This window comes from Tauraco erythrolophus, chromosome 8, assembly GCF_009769465.1.
Source record: "Tauraco erythrolophus isolate bTauEry1 chromosome 8, bTauEry1.pri, whole genome shotgun sequence".
NCBI lineage: Eukaryota > Metazoa > Chordata > Aves > Musophagiformes > Musophagidae > Tauraco > Tauraco erythrolophus.
In genome coordinates, this window is record NC_141472.1 from 36,828,939 (window position 1) to 36,849,002 (window position 20,064).

Genomic DNA, 20,064 nt, shown 5'->3' on the forward strand with positions numbered 1-20,064 from the left:
TTGGCCTTGCTTTGTTTTTGATGCTTTTTCAAAATTTTATTTAAAATTCTTGACAATTAGAAACAATGGGGTCAGCAGTCGCTTGAACCATTGATATGGCTTCCATTAAACGCAATCTGCCTGTGAAAATCTTGACATTTGGTTAGAGTTGATTTGTTTAGAGTCTACCAAGGTTTTCTTCTAGTGTTTAAATATTTTCCATTCTATTTCTTAATGGTATGTATAATTTCACAGCAATATTAGTTAGTAAATTGTCCAGAATTGCTCTGCTTGCTTAGCTCTAAAATGTCATTCTTTTCATTTAGCAGCCAACAGAGGAAACAAATCCTAATAGATTTTGAATCATTTTCATAATCTTTTTGTAAAGCCAACTGATTTAGATATAGAAAAACAAAGAGTGAAACATGTTTACACAAGCGTTTCTTCAGGTCAGAAACAGAAAATTTCAAGCTAGGTATAGACTGAATTATTAGACAGAGATAATACTGTTTATTAGACTTGTATCAGCTTCTGTAACAAAAGACAATACTAAACTTTACAAATCTTCTCTATTTTCATGAACCAGAAAGGCAATGACACTATTACTACCATGAGATAATCTTTCTTCCATTTTTTAAATAAATGTATTTTTTGAAAGTAGATTTTAAATTTCTGCAAGTGTGATTATTCCTCCTGTAAAGCACCGCTTATCTTCCTAACATAATTTGCTGGATGTTATTTCTGCAATAGATGCATGCTCTTCATCAAAATCATTGCTGCAGCTCAAATAACCAAGCTAAGTTTAAATGAGCTGGCTTAGATCCTGACCAACAGCACTGCATCAAGGAGCTCAGCCAGGGCAGTCAACAGAATATTCATGCGGGGAACAGGCAGACCTAGAGAATACACTGATAAACACGTGATTTCTGGTACTGTGTTACTCACTGGATACTAGCTTAGATACTTGCATGTTAGCTACCATCACAATTTGGACTTATCTCTAAATATTCTGGTCGGAGGAGGAATGCTATTTACCTGTTTATCTCTGTAGCTTTATAGGTATTAGTTAACTGTAAAACCAACATTTGTCTTGGAAAATCATAAAAAAAACCTGGTAAATCAAGTATGCTCTCAGGACCCCTAAAATGTGCTCTTATGCATTCTTACTACCTTAAGCAATAGTATGTACACACAACACATAGCAGCAGATCCATTTAGAAGTTTTACTGAAAAGTGTTAATGCAATACATTAAGAAGTAAAAGACAGAGAATATGATATTCACCTTTTTTATTTAATCCCAATGCATTTACAAAATTGCCAGTGATATCATTTCCAGAAAAATCAGCAATGTTTTGGTTTTTCTATACAGCAGAAATAAACACAATTAGCACAAGAATTGGCTCGCACTTTTTAAACGTTAAATTAATCTCAATACCTCAGACATAAATTTCTGCTAGAACTACATAGAATATATGGAGACTAAACAAAATAAAATAAAATATCTAAAATAAAATATACTCTCATCTGCTATATTTATAGGATCGCGAAATCGCTGGCCCACTTCAATTTAAGCATGAGAGAATGAAATCACATCCTCAAAAGAATTAGTTAAACAGTCTAATCCTTCATCTTCTAAATCCAGCCCTACCTCTCTGCCTTCATATTGTTTAATCTGAAGAGGAAAGAGGACTGTCATCTAGTTCTCTGAACACCACAACGATTAACCCTTCAAAATGAGAACGTAAGGCACAGACTGAAGATTCAAAGTGATTAAAATTCCACCTCTGACTCAGTATTTTTAACTAGAAATGTGCCTAACTGTATAAGCTTTGCTAAACAACAGTAAATACACAGCAAATATTAGTCTCTCCCGGATGCAAGAATTATGATACTTGCCATTCAGAAACTCAGCTGGGTGTTTTAAGTGAAAGAGAATCCAGATAAACAGACACTGAAGGAAGAAAAGGTAAAAGACGACAGACAGGAAAGGGTTCAGGACAGCAGGAAGAAAAGACAACAGATCAGAAAGGAAGACGTGGGGGTCGTGTGTTCCCAACACCAAGAGTGTTGGGAACTTAGCCTATGCTTCCACTACCTGTAAGGATATTGCTAAAGAAAGCCCAAGCATTTACTCTCAAACAAGTCATCTACAGATGCCTATAGGTGTCTTACCAGGAGCCAGCTATGTTTCCTGACAATATTCTCCTCCCATCAATAGGGAGTAACTAAGTTCAACGTGAGGAAAAGTGCCTGCTTTAGGAAGATCGCAGTAACAGGCACACAATACCTGTGAAATTGCTAAGGCCCATCTGAAATACATGTCTAGACCACCTGTCTTCAAGAAAAATTATATTGCAACAGGCACAGGAAAGAGTCAGGCTAAGAAAGCTGGGCAAGGGTGGTCTGGTAAAGCACAGGATCAGTACGGACAGGATTAGTCGGTGTGTATTTACGAAACAAACATGATATAAGAACAAATATGCATCAACCGAGCAGTATTGTATGAACTACAAGTAAGAGCAGTTCAGCATAGAACAGGCGTGCAACAGCAGCGGTTGGACAGAACAACTATTCTACAGTGGGCATGATCAGATTATGGAAGGATTATGTGCCATGATTGCTTCTGACGAGGTGGGGGATGAAGCCTCTTGGCCTAATTTTAGACCCTAAAATTTATGGGCAATAAATATCTGCCAAATAAGTAGAGCAAGTAAAGAAAACAGAAAGAGTGAGCTAAATTACCTGATTACAGTACGAATTATAAATTATTCTTCCACCACATATATTTTGGTTTGTATTTATAACTAGATTAATATCCATATTAAAATGCCAAATTATTGTAATTAAAGACTTTGTGTCTTTTAGATTTAAGACATTATTAACTACTCAACAACCTCCATAAATTGGAGGAGAGGGTTCTGAAGAACCTAGACAAAAGAACGAAGCAGTGACTTTTTCTCAGTGCATAGTATTCCATTTCATTAGAACTTCATCAATGCCAATACTGCTCCAGTAGCATGTGCCAACCTAATGACAAAAGGTTATTTCACATTTTTATATACTCCAGATGGCAATGATTCAGAAAGAATCTCACTCCTTAGTTCAGCAGGATTAGGAAACCTCTTACAATAACCTCAATTGACATTTCTCATCCTGCCAGCACTACAATGAATCATGATGCCTGTGCTCCACATTGCAGTTGCCAGTATAATTGTCCTATTACAAACACACTGATTGAGAAAATACATATAGCACTGCAATAAACACTAAATATGTCACAAAACATGCAGCAGAGGGCTCACAATGAAATTCAGGCAAGTCTGGAATGGGAAAATATTGCTTGTTATTTTGCAATGCTATAAATTTCAGCAATTCAGTACACGACTATAAGAGCTGAATGAAACCCAGAATATCTAAAGTATTTCTACAACAAGAATACTCACTGAAGTATGAAACTAGTGAAACCAGTGATCCATTGTTCTTCCCTGTAGAGACTAAACTGTCTTCAACAAATATTTCAGAAACGGATCCAAATGGCCTCCATGAAACACAAATATTAAAAAAAAAATTGTAACTTTCCCTCATTCTTTAACAGGTGCTACAGTAAATTCACACCAATGTAACACACTCTCCCACTATTCACTACTGCATAGTCTTACACAAAATGAGCTCTCTTCTCTGTGAAGGGTTGAAACTAAGAGATAAGAACTGAATTTGAAAGACATTTGCCTTTTAATGAAGACATGGACAGCTGGATTGGGGTTTGTGGTTTTTTTTTTCTCTTCAGTTTGAGAATACAAGGGTAGTAGCTGCAGACGTTTACAATACTTCACAAGATTAAGAAATACTTTGTCTTGAGCAGAATTCATATTCTGAGATACACTTGCATTCAATAAGCCAAGGGGAGGGATCTCCACTGTAGACCACTTTTCACAAAGGTCAACTTTGATACAGCATAATTGTAACTGTAATTTTGAAGTCAATCAACTCCCTGGCTTTTGAATCTACTGATTACCTTGCTCTGCCTTTCAGAGTAGTACAGGTGGTCAGAATTTTCCATTTTCTTACTGATTTTTCCAGTAAAAAGGAATATACACAAAGGCCTACTGTGATTTGCTTATCATCTATACAAGATTAGCTTTCTTATGGTTAGTAGATACAAGCAGGAAGGAACCTGCCAACTGAAGACAAACGGAACACAGCAATAAAACCACAATCAACTCAGTGCCTCTAGACAGGCTTTAGGATGAAGGATGAAACCTATAGCTAAAGACAGAAAAAGGTTACCTTCTGATCAGGTGAGGCAGTATATCAACCCATGCCACATTCATTCAATTAATAGACTCTGCAGCTTGCAAACACCGATAAGGCACTACAATTTAATGATCTAATCTGTATTCCTAGAGAATGAAAACTTAGTTCAAAACACACAGTTTACTTGGATTTCCAATGTGGGCACAATGTACAGCAAGACGTGCTTTCTCTGCTACGTACTGGCAGGAAAAACTGGACAATTAAATCCCACAAATATTGAAGAACAAAAAGGAGGATTAAAAATGCTTGTAGAAAAAGGTATGTCAAGTTCTAAAATGCAGCACAACCTCCTGTGCCAAAACAAGAGACTACAGAAATCTCTGTTCCCTTGCAGCGTTAAGCCTCATTGTCTCACATCTCCTCCTAACTACTTTTCTCATGACAAATGAAACTCTTCCTCAGCATGTCACTTCTTCCTTCCTATCTGGAAAGTGGTGAAAACCAAGAAGAGTAAAATCCCTTATCTTGGAGAAAGTAATTGAACTAGAATTCAGTTATCATGAAACAGAATGTTGCGAAAGAAAAATCTCCAAGGTATATGTAAACTAAGAGTGTGTATCAACAACTTAAAATACTCAGTGTTCTCTATGATGTGACTTGTTCTGAACAGGATTTGTAGTTCCTCTGCATCCTTTTGCAGCATATCCTTAGTTATCTGATTGTCACAAGAGGAGCTCATTGTTTTATGCAACACAATATTCTAGTGACATCCTTCAGACAACGTTTTCAGAATAACCTATCTGTAGTTATTACACTGCTAGGAAGATAATGGATGGTTTCTGAAATACATATTCAATTAATGCTATTTAATACACAATTTGACTGAAGGGTAGCAGTGTCCAATTCATAAACTCTTACATTATGAGGCAGGCACTACACAAGGAATTAAAACCATGTTACACTGAAACAGTCATTCAAATCAATCTACATTTTCATACAGTATCTGCAAACTGAAACACACATTATGACCAAAGATTATCACATTAAGATTTTTGGCAATGCTTTACAGTAAAAGCTATCTGCAATAGTAGACAGTAATTGTTACTAAATTGTAGCAGAATCCCTATGGAGTTAGGAATTATAACCATATTCGTCACATAAGTTCAGCGTGATTAATGACACTGCAAAAAACATCAGGATTCTAAGCAATAAACCCCTTATGGGCAAAGCCCACAGAAATTACTTGGGTCCATTCCTGCCATAAGCCAGATACAGTAAACTCCCAGTGTTGTATTTTAAGAGCAGTCATCTAGCACCTTTCAGAAGATGGTGAGGATCTGTCCTATCAATTTTCCTTATTTATCTGAATAGCTTGAATCATGTCAGATGACTTAAAACTGTAGCATTCGTCCTTCAACGCTTTCTTCATCCTTAAGAAGCCTTTCCAAGAGACATTCCCTCTGCTAGGTCTAGATTCAAACTCAGTGTGAATCCCAAGTCTTTCCTTCAAACAGGAGTGAAGAAAGACCTCACAGCTGTCCTTACTGATACTGATGGACTAGAACTAAGCACCTTTTCTTTTTTAAATCCCATTTTTCCTCTAAGCAAGTTCCATTACATATATCAAGAAAACACGCAAGCAACATCCATGCAGCTGAAACAAACTTCTTGTGCCTTCAGGGCATAAATACCTGAGGATGTACCTGTGGAGTATCTAGCAAAATGTAGTATCAGAGTAAGGGATGAATAATGAGAAGAACTAGGTCTATAAGAGTACACAAGAAAAGCAAATCCCACCCCATTCTCTTAGTGTTTATCATATACTCTGAGAAGCAAAACTCCGAAAGAGTTTGCACTTAATATAATAGCTTTTCAGCTTTAAATATACTCGCTGCAACTTTTAATAAGCATATTTGAAATGTGCTCATAGAGGAAAGCACACACCCAAAATATTTTGAGAAAAGAAAAAGATTAAAACTAAATTTTTAAGTTGCCCTGTCGAATTCGGAGCACTGATGAACAAACTGCTGCATGGCCTGTTATATTAGAACAATACTGTGGAATAATTACAAGTTCTAAGATAAAATTGAAATTACCATAATAATTCTCCTGTGAAACAATCCAATCTATGCAGACTACAAATTGCTACTAGGTTGAAAAAATATATTACCACCTCAAGTCAGGCAGATAAATTATTCTATTTCCATTAGTTAGTGTAGGTACTTAAGAGGTTACGCAGAGCAGGATGATAAACTGATTATATTTACAAGTTATGTATTGGTCACATTTAAAGACCAGCTCTTTACTTGCACACCAGCACTAGAAAGCCAGCTATGCAAACAGTGAGTAAAGATATGATTCTACAAGAGCTTCTCACTGATGAGAGCAAAAGTTCCCATCTATAGGGCCCACCTTCGGATACAACAGGTGATACCAAGTCGAGGTCACCTTTGTGCATGTTTCCTATTCTGCTGCCTGTACCATTTCCTTCAGAGTACTTTAGAGAAAGCCCTTTTCTTCTCCCTGGCTCATACACACATGAAAAACAAGAAAACCTTGCTTTGAAATCTAGACAAGACAAAGGATTCCCGTATTGTTCTACTCAGAGAGACAATATTCAAGATTACATGTTCTTATCCCCTGTACCACAAATCTGTACATCTGTACTATTTAAGGCACCAAACTCCTCAAAGGTACCTGAAGCACTCCTTTCCTTCTGCCTTTAATGAGAGCAGAAGGCATTCCAGTATCTTAAAAAGGCTGAGCGCTTTTCTGGATCAGATTTTATCTGCTTGCAATTAGAATGGGAGTGTAGCCTCCCCGTTTTAGCTTGTTGTAAAATTGTAAAGGTAAAACTCAGACTCGGACAACCAATGATCCTTTGAAGATTCCAATCATGCTCATAAGAGAGAAGTATCACTATCAAGATCATTTGGTTTTATGTCAGCTTTTTAATCATAATATTCCCTCATGGTTTAATTTGCTCTGTACCTACCACCATCAATCTGAATATACACCACTGCCCATTAATGATACATTTACAGTTTATAACACAAGTTTTATAGCACAGGAGAATTATTAATACAAGCCACCTCAAGCATCTAACAGAAAAACAACCACAAAAATCATGATCATGAAGTCACGTTTCTCTCTGATCCATTAGTAAAGAGAAACAGCCTATAATCCGCAAATCGCCTATCAGATACGGCTTTTAGACACAGGTTTATAACCGTGTGACAAAACGAACCCCAGGTGTGATGGGATCAGTAAACTAAAATGGGATAAACCCACGTTATCTGGGTAGTGACTTAAATCTAATCACGGAATCAGAGGATCAGTCTTGACTCAAGTTATACATTTTGGTTTTAAAAATGTGTATCTTTTTAAGAGACCTGCTCGCTTTGAAGAAAGGAGTCTCAAAACATGGACGGCACATGTATGCCTCGCATGAGCATGCATAAAACCACCAGTTGTGAAAGGCACACGCAGTTGAGGTTTCAAAACTGTCCTGTCACTTCCGTTTCACATCCTCTCCCTTCCAAGGTAGGGGTAACTAATAAAAGGTGCCATCGTACAAGGCTACAAGGAAAGAGAAGACTTTAAAGAATGACTGAGTCTTTGTGTCGATGTAGAAAACAGCTCTGGTAGACAATCCTGTAGCTCAAACTAGATGGATGCTTTTAGTCTTTAAATTTACTACAGTCATACGTGACAGACTCTGAGGTAACATCCGTTCTTTGCCAGCTTTCTTCTTGCCTGTTCACCTTACCTGGTTTAACTTCTCTCATCATTTTACTGGGACATAATTTCCATTTACACAGATCTCTTTGAATTACTGGATTCGAAAATGTCCCTGCTTACTAGAGGAAGGTTAGACTAGATGACCTTTAAAGGTCCCTTCCAAACCATGGAAGGGGATCCTATTCTATGATTCTATGAATGACAATGATGTTTCAAAGATGACTCTCTGTAGTTTATTCCGCTGTAAGGATTCACAATCTTAATCACCGCATTGTCCTTCTCCCACAGGTATTTCCTCAATTTTCTTTTTAATATTCTTTTTTTATGCAGGTATTATGAAATGAAGACAAAGGTACACATACAATCTGAAGTAGGGAGTTCTTCCATGTTCAGGTTCAGAAGGATGGATCTGGCTTTTACATGAGCACACTAAACTTTGAGGACTTCTATCCCATCAAAATTAAAAAGAAAACTCTCTCTTATTTGTTTTGGTAGGAAACATGGCAGAAAGAATTACTGATATTTTTAAAAGCACTTAGTTATATGAAAGGCCTTCTTTTTTGAAACATAAGAATCTTCAGATTATGTAGAGTCATTACTTGCGCTTCTTCAAAGTATGTCAATAGTAAAGTCCATTAACAAGGAAATAAATAGTATATAGAATTGACAAAATTAGGTGGTCTTATAAGCAAAGGCGATCTTCCACATTTATGACTGCAATCTAGGCTGAAGCTTGTCACCTTTAAATGTATTGCCTATTATCACCTTTTCTGCAAAACATTGCAATATTATTCTAATATATTTGGTTGGAAGGAGTTCCTAAAAGGTCAATTAAGGGATTAACTTCACATTGCAGGACACGGGAGTATCACATTTTTTTTCCATCATGAAAAAGTTTTCCTGTAGGAGATCATCTATAGCTGCCATTATGGATGTGGCATCTGTTTCTAGCCATGTTCTAACTTCAAAGCACTTCAAGAGAGATACCACAAAGCATTGCTACCCACAATAGTTCTTCTCTGAGTATACTAAATTTAATAGAAACACTCTTCCTGGAGCAGTTCCTTGGAAGCTACTTATTAGAGCACAGGCTACTGAATCGAGCACTGTGACCATAATTGATTCGTCTTCTTCACGAAGATTATTGTGGAGCCATATCTAAATTTTATTAAAAATGAATGGGTCTAATCTTGTGAGCTCAATTTCTTAGCTATATATAAGTAAATAGCACTCCTTTGGGACTTCAATCATTCTTCAACTGCCTGCGCATATAATTGTCAGTAGTTGATGAACTCCAGTTGGTGCCTATGATCAAGAAATCCTGGCTGAATCTGCTTATCTTTATTCTGTAACCAGTTACCTTTCACATTCTATCTTGTGATCTCAGATCATCCTTGTCGATCTTTATTGGTATATGTATGCTATAATTTTCCTTTCAGGAAGACTAAGAACAGCTGTTAAATGTTCCTACTTTCTCATCTATTATATGCCCTTCTATCCTCCTGTCTTCCACACGATTTTATGTTTAAAACTATTTTTCATCCTTTTACAATCCTTGCAAAAATATCTTAGCTGTATATAAATATATATATCTATCTCATACCTCCAAATAAAAAGGTGACCTAAGTGTGAAGGAGTCTGGTCTTTCACATGGGGGGGTAATCATGCATGGGGGCATCATGGCAAGCTATGAAGAAAAAGTGTTGACAATCTTCCATTGTAATCAGGGCAGCTTCTTTCCTGAAAAACGGCTCAGAACTAAGAATATAATGTTAAAAGAAAATATTTAAAGAGATGTTCTCTTAGACCACACCTAATTAATATCAAATGGCTTAAGGGAAAAAATATACCAAAAGAAAATAATTTCCTGCTGATCTTTGTGGATCTTTTTCTGGCAGATCTGCTGCTTCTTCTGCTGATCATTGGAATTAAGGTATCTATCATGTCTAGCAAAGGAATCTTTTAATTAAATATGTGAAGGAATGTGTTGGTTTTAAATAGTCTTTTTACCTTATATGGCATCAAGGAATTGCAAAATAGCACGACATATCAGTGACTTTCTTAATTTCCCAAGTTTGGAAAAACCAAACTATGGCAAGTTCCACAGGAAAGAAACAGTCAGTACGTTAATTTTGCATGTTCCAACTTTTAAAACACACCCATAAGAACAGCAAACTAGCAATAAGTAACAGAAGTGCTTCTGATAACCACAGGTCCGATCTACCTTGGAAACATTGGTAAACTACTGTTAAATTGTGGTGAAAATGTTATTATATTGCTTTTATTTTAGGTTTTGTCTTGTACATTTTAAAAGGCAAGGTGAACCAATGGATTACACTGCAACATAGTATGACTTTGGTGCTAGTCTACTACTTTATGCAAAGGAAAAAAAACACTACATCCTATTAAATTGTAGTGCTAGCTGGAACAGAGGAAGCAGAGTATCATTTCATGCTCTGATAAATCAGTAAAAGGCAATAGATGCAACCTTCCAGAAATACAAGTATGATGCATACTGTCAGCATATAAATAAATATAAACCAAACCGGGATTCTCGGAGAACACAGATGCCCATGTTTTTGTGGAAGACAAAAATTACCTATTTCCCTGGACCCCTTCAAAGAAGCTTTCAGCAACTAAAAGCTGCCATGAAACACTACCACATGATTTACTAGTGCATCGGGGTACTGAAATAGGGCTGGCTCTTAATGTAGCTTCAATGCCTGAAGAGTTCACAGAAGATCAGGAACTGCATGTAGCTCTACGTGCATCTTTAATACTGCCTAAAGCAAAGCAATCCATTGCTCTCTAAAAGTATTATGCAAGTCAATGTATGCCATGCAGTAGAGTGTGCTATAACTTCTGGTCCTTGCATGACTTCTGTGTTTCAAGTTTATACTGGTTCTTTAGTCCTCTGAAGTCACTCCGACCTCACTGCTTTTGTTCTTTCTCAAATTCTGTATGAAAATACATATTTCAATGTGATGGTTTCTATCATGAGAATCGTAGGTTTTGAAGAAAACTGAGATAACAAATTCTTTGAAGATATTTCTCATTTGCATGTACTTTCAAAACTACTGTGTTCACACACAGAACAGAAGTGTGGAAAAAAATAAGCCTGGTATGAAAAATTATAAAGTTCCTTTTATTTTTCTTGTTGGTCAAACAACAGGAAACCAGTATATTTAGTTCAAAGTAGCCTGGGAACTGATTGGGCTCAAACTTCATATACAACTTGGAGCAACCTCCTCTTTGGGCTTAATTTCATGGGTTTAGTAAAACCATTCCTTTATTTTCTGCCAGATGAAAACTATTCACAGAAAAGCTCCTTGATTTTACTTAAAATAGCGCTTGACAGTCCTAAGCAACAATTAGAGATGAAATATGTACCTAAGTGGTGTACATGCACATAAATAAAAATACTAATAAACTCACCCCATCAGTCTTAATCTGGAAGAAACTTCATTCTTTTACTCTGTCAATTCTAACCAAAAGACAAGATCAATATCCTAAGCATTAGGTCAAAGCCCAAGTAAAATGGTATTCACACCACGTCCTGAGGCTCAGGGAGTCCAGCCAAGAGCTAAGCAGGCCTCCTTGAAAGCACTCTGCCCAGTACACTGGGAGTGACCCCGTCAGAACCAGTGCCTGTGAAGCAGACATCAGTCCCACCTCCCTTACACCATACACTGGAAAGGCCTCCCAGCACTCACAAGACTCCAGGGGAAGGGATCCCATGCTGGAGCAGGCGAAAAGTGTGAGGAGGAAGAAGTGGCACAGATGAAGCCTTTTGAACTGATCAAAGCAGCTCGCCTCACGCCCTGCTGCCCACCATGGTGCTCAAGGGAGGAGGTAGAAGAGTCGAGAACAAAGGAGTGAAGTTGAGCCTGGGAAGAAGGGAGGAGTGAGAGAAAGTGTTAGCAGTTTTGTCTTTGTTTCTCCCTATTCTACGCTATTTTTAATTGGTAATAAATTAAATTAATCTTCACTAAGTCGAGTCTGCTTTCTCCTTGGTAACTGGTGGGTGATCCCCCTGTCCTTATCTTGACCCATGAAGTTTCTTTTCTTTGTTTCTCCTCCAGTCCTGTTGAGGAGGTTGAGTGAGAGAGCGGCTGGGTGGGCACCTGGCAGCCAGCCACAGTCAACCTACCACAACATGTTTGAAGATGGACCTCTTACAGTTGGCATCAAAGGAGGCAGCAAGTGTACAAGTGAGACATGCACCAGACACGTAACACTTTCGAGTCAGCAAGTTGTGTTTTATACTTATTCACTAGTTTTCTTTGTAACGCTTCACACAGACACATCTAATAAAATCTGGCAGTATCTAAAAACACAGGGCTGGATTACAAGGTCAGCCTTTGATATAAACTATCTTTGTGACAATCTGCTTCCCCCAATAACCCTACATACAGGCCACTCAGGGAGGATGATAAAAGATTACTGCAGAACTACGCAAAAGAGAAGAGGAAAACTGTAGACAGCTCCTTCTGTAATCTTCTTCTGAGACAAGGAGTAAATTCCCACGTAGCATTTTACTCATCCCTGCTATGACAAAATCAAAGGAATACCATCAATCGCTGCCAGGAGAGCATTTTAATCTCCCCAGAAACTAGATTAAAATGTTACCAATGTTTTAAATTGGCATTCGATGGGCATCAGACAAACTGACTGACTACAGGGGCTACTGAAGCATCCCAGTGGTTTATACTTTTCAGACATGGTCTCTGTTGTATATGGACTACCAGTCACGGCAGTAAGGCCACTGAAGCGCAAGCAGGCGGTGACCTCTAGATTGAGCAGATGTGATGGCATTAGAAATTACGATGTGATGATGTAACATCGACATGCTGACGCAATGCAAAAAATCTCTTTATCACAGCTGCTAGGAAAAGAGTTATTATTTTCACTCACCTGCTGACAAGCCAGAATGGAGCAAAGGGAATTAACAATAACTGGAGAAAATCAAGTAGGATATGTTTAAACCAACCACACAGTCCTTTTATGCAAAGTGTTACCAGATATGTAGTAGTCGTTTTTACTCCCTGCCAGAAGTGGCAGGTTTAACCCTACAGTCAATATTAATGTGAGGGGAACACCAAAATACAATCTAATGAGAATTGCACTCATCCCATTTGCAGGACCCTGGCAGATCAAACAAGGACCATTTCCTACTTTTCCAATAACATCCATTCTTAAGAGCCTGAGGCAGTTTTCCAGTCACAGATATTGATACCTATAAACAACATCATCTTAACAGAAAGAATTTTTGAAATTTACCCAAAGGGGATTTTAAGATCTGATACTAGCCTCTTCAATTACTGTTTACAGATATACTTTACAATGGTGTGTTTTATTGAACTTGTTTCATTTAGACCAAAATCGTAATCAAAATCACTTAAATAAAGGTACCTCTTTTACTGCTTTAACATTTAATCCCAGTTTGGGGTCACACGTACCGACTGCACTCAGCAGACAACAATTTCTATTGCTTACTGATGTACAGCAGAGAAAAGTAATCAATTTATATTGTGTATATTAGTGTGGTTTTTAGAGTGGTACTATAAATCATGCCTACTGCTTCGGGCAGAGTTGTTGCATTTCTGTTCCTACTGTTATAGGAAGATGCTGAAAGTAGGAAAAGCACAGTTGAAACAAAGAACAAGGAGGTACATAAGACACAGTGTATTTTCTTCTCTGATGTCCAAGACATAAGAAGATCAAGCAAGAACTAATGTTAAACTCTGAGCAATCACAGAAACCCAAAAACCAACCAAACAAAAAATAAACCAAAAAGAACTAACCTAATTTCTTCCAGAGCTGGATAAAGAGGCAGCAAGCATAATACTAACCTAAATGGTTGCCCAGCAGTATATACATGACAGTTCCCAACAATCAAAATGGGAAAGTCAGACTGCATGACACTGTCTGGGAAGAAACTGGGCTGACAATAGATATTTACAGGGTTAGTCTTTGTGCATTTGAGCAACATCCATCTATACATTGTCATGCCAAAAAGGGCCTTATAGAATTTAACAGAACAGCTGCAGCAAAGCAACAGATCTCAGCTGTTTAGAGAAAGAAAACATTAAGGCTTTCACCTCAGGATGAGAATATAATAAGGCAGTGCAAAAATAACTGCATTCAACTACAGTGTAAAATTCTAGCTTTAGCATTAAACGGTTTTCCTGCAGGATCTTTCCACACCTTAAACATATTCACCTCCAATAAAATTAGAAAACAAATTTAAAACTACATGGATACACCACAGCACAATTTTGGAATAGAAATTGGGTTTTAAAAGTGCTTTCTCCTTCTACAGCAATTGTCACATATTTATCAAACTAACCACTGTGTCACTTTAAGACTCTGCCAGATTTATACAGATGTTAAGAAAGAGAACTTTGATTTATTTCAGACTCCTGGCCTGGAATATTGCTTACTTGGTAAGAACAGAAACGTCAATCAATAAAAAAATCACTTGCCTTCTGAACTCCTCAATCTCAAACTATATGCTTAAACAGTAGATTGAAGTTTTCACACAATTTGATATAGGAATGGGCAGCTTTCCTCCCCTGATTACAAAGGTCAACTCATAGCTTTCCACAAACTATCATGTTTCATTCCAAAGATGCAGAGAAAATATCCTGAGATGCAAAGAAACACCCTCCAAATAACGATTTAACCTACTGCACTGGATGTATATGTAGTAATGTCTATGTAAATCTACTCAGGTCAGGAATTACACTGATTTAAACAATTTATGCTATAATATATGTTGTTACTTCAGCCTATCTGCATCTGAAAGCCAGAATGTTTGAGCCCGAAGTACTGTTCTCTAGCCATCTTCTTCCAAAGTACTTCCAATTTGTTTAATTTTAACATCTTCTCCCATCACCACCTGTCTTGTCCCATTTAATTGTTCTCAAATTGAGAAAAAAATCTCAAATCCTTCAAACAACACAGAATCTCTAAGCAGCACCAGATTATCCAGTTGCCAGTTTCATTATTTGTTCAAGCAGGGTAAGAAAAAATACATTCATTTAGAGAGAAAGTCTGTTTGTGTAAGCAAATATCTCAACATTCTAGTAAACGTAAGAAAAAATAACCCCTAATATCCGTCATAACAAACATAATGTTTTAAAAGCAAATGAAGTATTTAAGTGATGCATTCTCTTCCTGGCGTCTGGCCTACACTAAAATAAAATTATAGCCCGATGAAGCCAATGGCAGTTTTCATCATAGGTAATAACAGGGCCAACCTCAGGTGCCAGCAATGAAAAGTGATATTTAAGTTTGCCTTCAAACAGTATAGCTAACGTGCTGGCAGCCTCACAAAGAACATGGCACCGATTTAAACAGCATTCACCTTTATCGAAATCAAAGCTACAAAAATAAAGAGACAAACAACTTCAATTCAAAGAACCTGCATCCTTCTGCTTCTTGATAGATCAGAGCAAGCCAGACTGCAAATAGTAATGGAGAAAAAAAATGGGTTAATTTGAAGATAGTGGACTTCAGGGATCCTAACTGATAATATAGCTATTCTTTGCAGAAACACTGTAGAACTGAATCTGACCACTGCAGTTTCACAGGAACAATGAAGGGTTATCCTGAAAATATCTGAATATGCCACAGTTAAAATTTAAACAGTTAAAACCAGTAAAAATTAAAAACCAAGTTACTGAGCACCTTACTCTGAAGACTGGCTTCCCCTCAGCCCTTCTTTTTTTTCATCGTGGCTGCATCATCTCCAAAGTTTATTTCAAAGGCTTCTAGTTATTGCAACAGTAATACCATTCTAAAATCAGGACCTCAGGAAATTCTTCCATGAACGAAGATTAATATATTATAGAGCAAAATAATCCAAACAAGAATACTCATAGGTTGGATTTATTTTGTGTAAATTACCCAGGGAGTCTCATCAGAATAATTAAAAAGAGATCACAAAGATCACAGAACAACAAAAAACTAAAAAAAAAAATATCCTTAGCCTATTTAGCAAAAGAATTTCAGATTTATCTGAACACTTTGATATTTTTTTAAAATCTGAAGAGTTTTAATGGAAGTTTTCCAAATGCAAAATAACAGAACAGAACAAATTTTACTATCGCTATTAACTGCTTTTGCAGCGTTGCCTAGAAACCCAATCTCAGCTCAGAGGCAGACAGTGAGAAAAAAAAAAAAAAAACACAAAAAAAATGCCCAACACAGAAAACCCTAAAAACACCAACAAAAATAACCAAAGAAAAATCCCACTCTACAGCTTGTTTTCACCATATTCACCAGTTCAACAAGGCCAAGTGCAAGGTCCTGCATGTGGGTTGGGGCAATCCCAAGCACAAGTACAGGCTGGGCGGAGAATGGATCGAGAGCAGCCCTGAGGAAAAGGACTTGGGAGTGCTGGTGGATGAGAAGCTCAACATGAGCCGGCAACATGCGCTGGCAGCCCAGAAACCAAATCGTATCCTGAGCTGTATCAAAATGAGCGTGGCCAGCAGGTCGAGGGAGGTGATCCTGCCCCTCTACTCTGCTCTCGTGAGACCCCACCTGGAATACTGTGTTCAGCTCTGGAGTCCCCAACACAAGAAGGACATGGAGCTACTGGAACAAGTCCAGAGGAGGGCCACGAAGATGATCTGAGGGCTGGAGCGCCTCTGCTATGAAGACAGGCTGAGAGAGTTGGGGCTGTTCAGCCTGAAGAAGAGAAGGCTCCAGGGTGATCTTACTGCAGCTTTCCAGTACCTAAAGGGGGCCTACAGGAAAGCTGGAGAGGGACTTTTGACAAGGGCGTGTAGTGATAGGACAAGGGGCAATGGATTTAAACTGAAAGATGGGAGATTTCAGTCAGATCTAAGGAAGACATTTTTTACGAGGGTGGTGAGGCACTGGAACAGGTTGTCCAGAGAAGTTGTGGCTGCCCCATCCCTGGAAGTGTTCAAGACCAGGTTGGATGAGGCTTTGGGCAACCTGGTGTAGTGGAGGGTTTCCCTGCCCATGGCAGGGGGGTTGGAACTAGATGATCTTTGAGGTCCCTTCCAACCCTAATCATTCTATGATTCTATGATTCTATGACATTAAACTGAATTTGAACTTTCCAATGATTCAAGAGCCTGAGAGAATGAGTTAATATTCAGTTTTGAAGGAAAATACACAACATAAAATTCCATTGTGTCTTTTCATTTTGTTGCTACATTTCTGTTCATGTGACAAAACCAATAAAAAATTATATTTGACGTACAAGATCTCATTATGCATCATGAGAACAATAGATAACTCAAATCCTTACTGTGGTCATATGAGTGAGCACCTTGTCTTAAATCCCAGTTCAAAGATGGTTCCCTTGTAAGTGGAGCTCTGTTCTAGCACAAAGCTCTGGCCCAGTCAATGCAGGAATGTCCAAGCATGCTAGTAAAAGGCATCACTTTTTTTTTTCTCCTTTATTCAGATTGATCAAACTCATTCTTGTTGGTTAACAGAAACAAATGACCAAATCTTGACTTATCAATGACAGGCACTCTTTGAGAAGTGAAGACCTATACTTAGAAAATTATTGAGAACGCTAACAAACGCAAAATCTCTAGAAATGAAAATTCTCACCATTACATAGAACGATGGTATAAGTCTTTTAAGTTTTACAGGATGCTAAAAATCATGTAGTCAAAAGCCCATCACATTTACAGAATTGCAGAGGGAGAGCAGTTTTTGCCTTAGATTCCATCCATTCAATCTATCAACAGGTTCAATCAATCTTTTTGCACCAAAGTATGTTCTTCCCATATTTTGAACATAGTTTACTTCTGCAACATACCTGGAAAACTGTTCCTGCAGCCCATGCATCTGAGCTCTGCTACGCTCCGACTCCAGTGTCACCTCCCGTAATCTTTTTTCACTCTCAAGTCTTAAATGTCTTTCTTCCTCCAACTCATGTATCAGCTTCTCACGCTGAAAGACCATAAAAAGTTAATAATTAATTGTACACATAAAACACACTTTTAGCAAAAATTTAAGATTCAATTTGGGAAAAATAATCAAAATTATTACCTTTACTATCAAGTCCCATCATTTTTTGTATAGCAATGTAGAATATTATCATAGAACAACAAAATAAGAGACCGAAAGCCTTTCAGAATATCCTCGTCACATTGGGCTACTCTTACTCGGCTCAGACTCACTGAAGTCAGCATATTTAAAAACAAACACCCACCCTCTCATTCAAAGCTATTTTTCTTCACCTCCACTCAAAATAAAGATAAAAAATAATATTTGAGATCTGTGATATATCTTGCATGAATGCAGACATGGGAAGCATGAAACGAGTCAAGAGGACAGGTTGTCACCCATCCCTTCATGTTTCAGTCTCACGAGCAGAGAAGGACCTGCTTCTGCACCACTGGTTTTCTTGTTCTGGCTGAGAGGAAGATCCTCATTAGTAGAACAGAGTCTATCTGAATCTATTTACTGAAATACTATGACAAATAATACATTTTTAAAAAGTGAGTACCAATTAAAAATATGAGAGAAATAAAAATGTCATTAATTTTACTAGCAGTTCTCAAAGGCAAATAGTGAATTGTTGTTGTTAACTCTTAAAACATAGGACCAAAAAACCCAACCCACTACATATGGTGCTACCTGGAAAAATCTACATATGTCATGGCCTAATCTTTTTTTTTTTTTTTTCCCAAGCTTCAGTTCCAGATATAAGAACATCATGTCCCATCCCTGGAAGTGTTCAAGGCCAGGTTGGATGAGGCTTTGAGCAACCTGGTGTAGTGGAGGGTGCCCCTGCCCACGGCAGGGGGATTGGAACTAGATAATCTTTGAGGTCCCTTCCAACCTTGACCATTCTATGATTCTATGATAATGATTTCAAAACCCTCTTTTAAAAGTAGCTAAACACAATCTAGGAAGAGCAGAGGAATGAACTGAAAAGTTATAAAAAATGCTATTTGAATTAAAAAAAAATGCATATACAGCCTTTTCCATGTGACCCTGTTACATGGAAATTAAATTAAATTAAATTTTTCCTTGTGTGTTTAAATGAGATAAGAAATCAATAAAAAAACCTAAGCCATTTACATGGTACTACATCATACGTAGTCAGCGAAGTTCCAATGTCAGTCGTTTAAGAAAAGGTTAAGTCACTGTAAAGCTACAGTGGGTTCACCACCTACATGCCTTGAAAAATCTCTGTGCCCATGGTGCAGTGCAATTTGTAGCCTGTCACAACAGTCTGACGTAGTTCCACTGCTGACCTAAATTTTCATGACTTACCTGCAAAAATTTATCTAGAAATTATACATACAGTTTCATTAGAAACTAACAAAGGTATCTTAGTGTTAAGCCATTAAATGGAGGAGACAGATTATTTGTACAAGTCTCACAGCTATAAATCTTCCTGGATAATAATTTACAATAGCAGTAACCAAGGGACTAAAAATATGAACATTACCAAGTGGAAAAGGGATCTTAAAGACAGTGATAAATAAGCAGATGCCACAAAGGGAGGCTGCAAAGGATTAAATGAAATATCTATATGCTTGTGAAAAAATATGGGGAATTACTCAGAGAACAGAGGGCTTCTGTCTAGTTGGTCATATGTAATATCTGGAAAATGGAAAACTGCAAAACAATAAACAAATTACTGAAAAATAAATACATTGTTCTAACTAAATTATGTAATTACTGTCCGTACTGTTTCATAACCACGTTCTGCCTGGTGCTGAGTAATCCTTGTGTCCTGGTTTTGACTGGGACAGAGCTGGTTTTTTCTTTTTAGCAGCTAGAAGAGCTCTGTGTCTTGGTTTTAGTCTGGGACTCCTTATCAGAAGAATGTTGGTATCACACCCATGTGTATAGTTGGTGCTGAGACATCAAGGACCTTTCTGCTTCCCGTGTTTTGCCAGTGTGCAAGAGCACAGCAGGCTGGGGGGGAGCATGGCTGGGACAGAGGGTCCGCATCTCCCCTTGCGATTTGAACTTAGGATTGAAGCCAAACTGGCCAGTGAAGTATTCCATATCATGCAGCATCATGCCCAGTATAAAGATGAGGGTTGACTGGGAAGAAGTACTTGTTCTTCCAAGGA

The 20,064-nt window shown here is 37.7% G+C and overlaps 1 protein-coding gene across 2 annotated transcripts in view; it reads right to left on the reverse strand.

Moving 5' to 3' along the window:
* Positions 1–20,064, reverse strand: part of NCKAP5 (NCK associated protein 5) — a 374,281-nt gene that overhangs the window by 178,618 nt on the left and 175,599 nt on the right. For both annotated transcript variants that reach the window (XM_086615799.1, XM_086615797.1), the window contains exon 4: positions 17,787–17,920. In XM_086615799.1, coding sequence (XP_086471925.1) covers positions 17,787–17,920 — 134 coding nt within the window. The remainder of the gene's footprint in view (positions 1–17,786; positions 17,921–20,064) is intronic.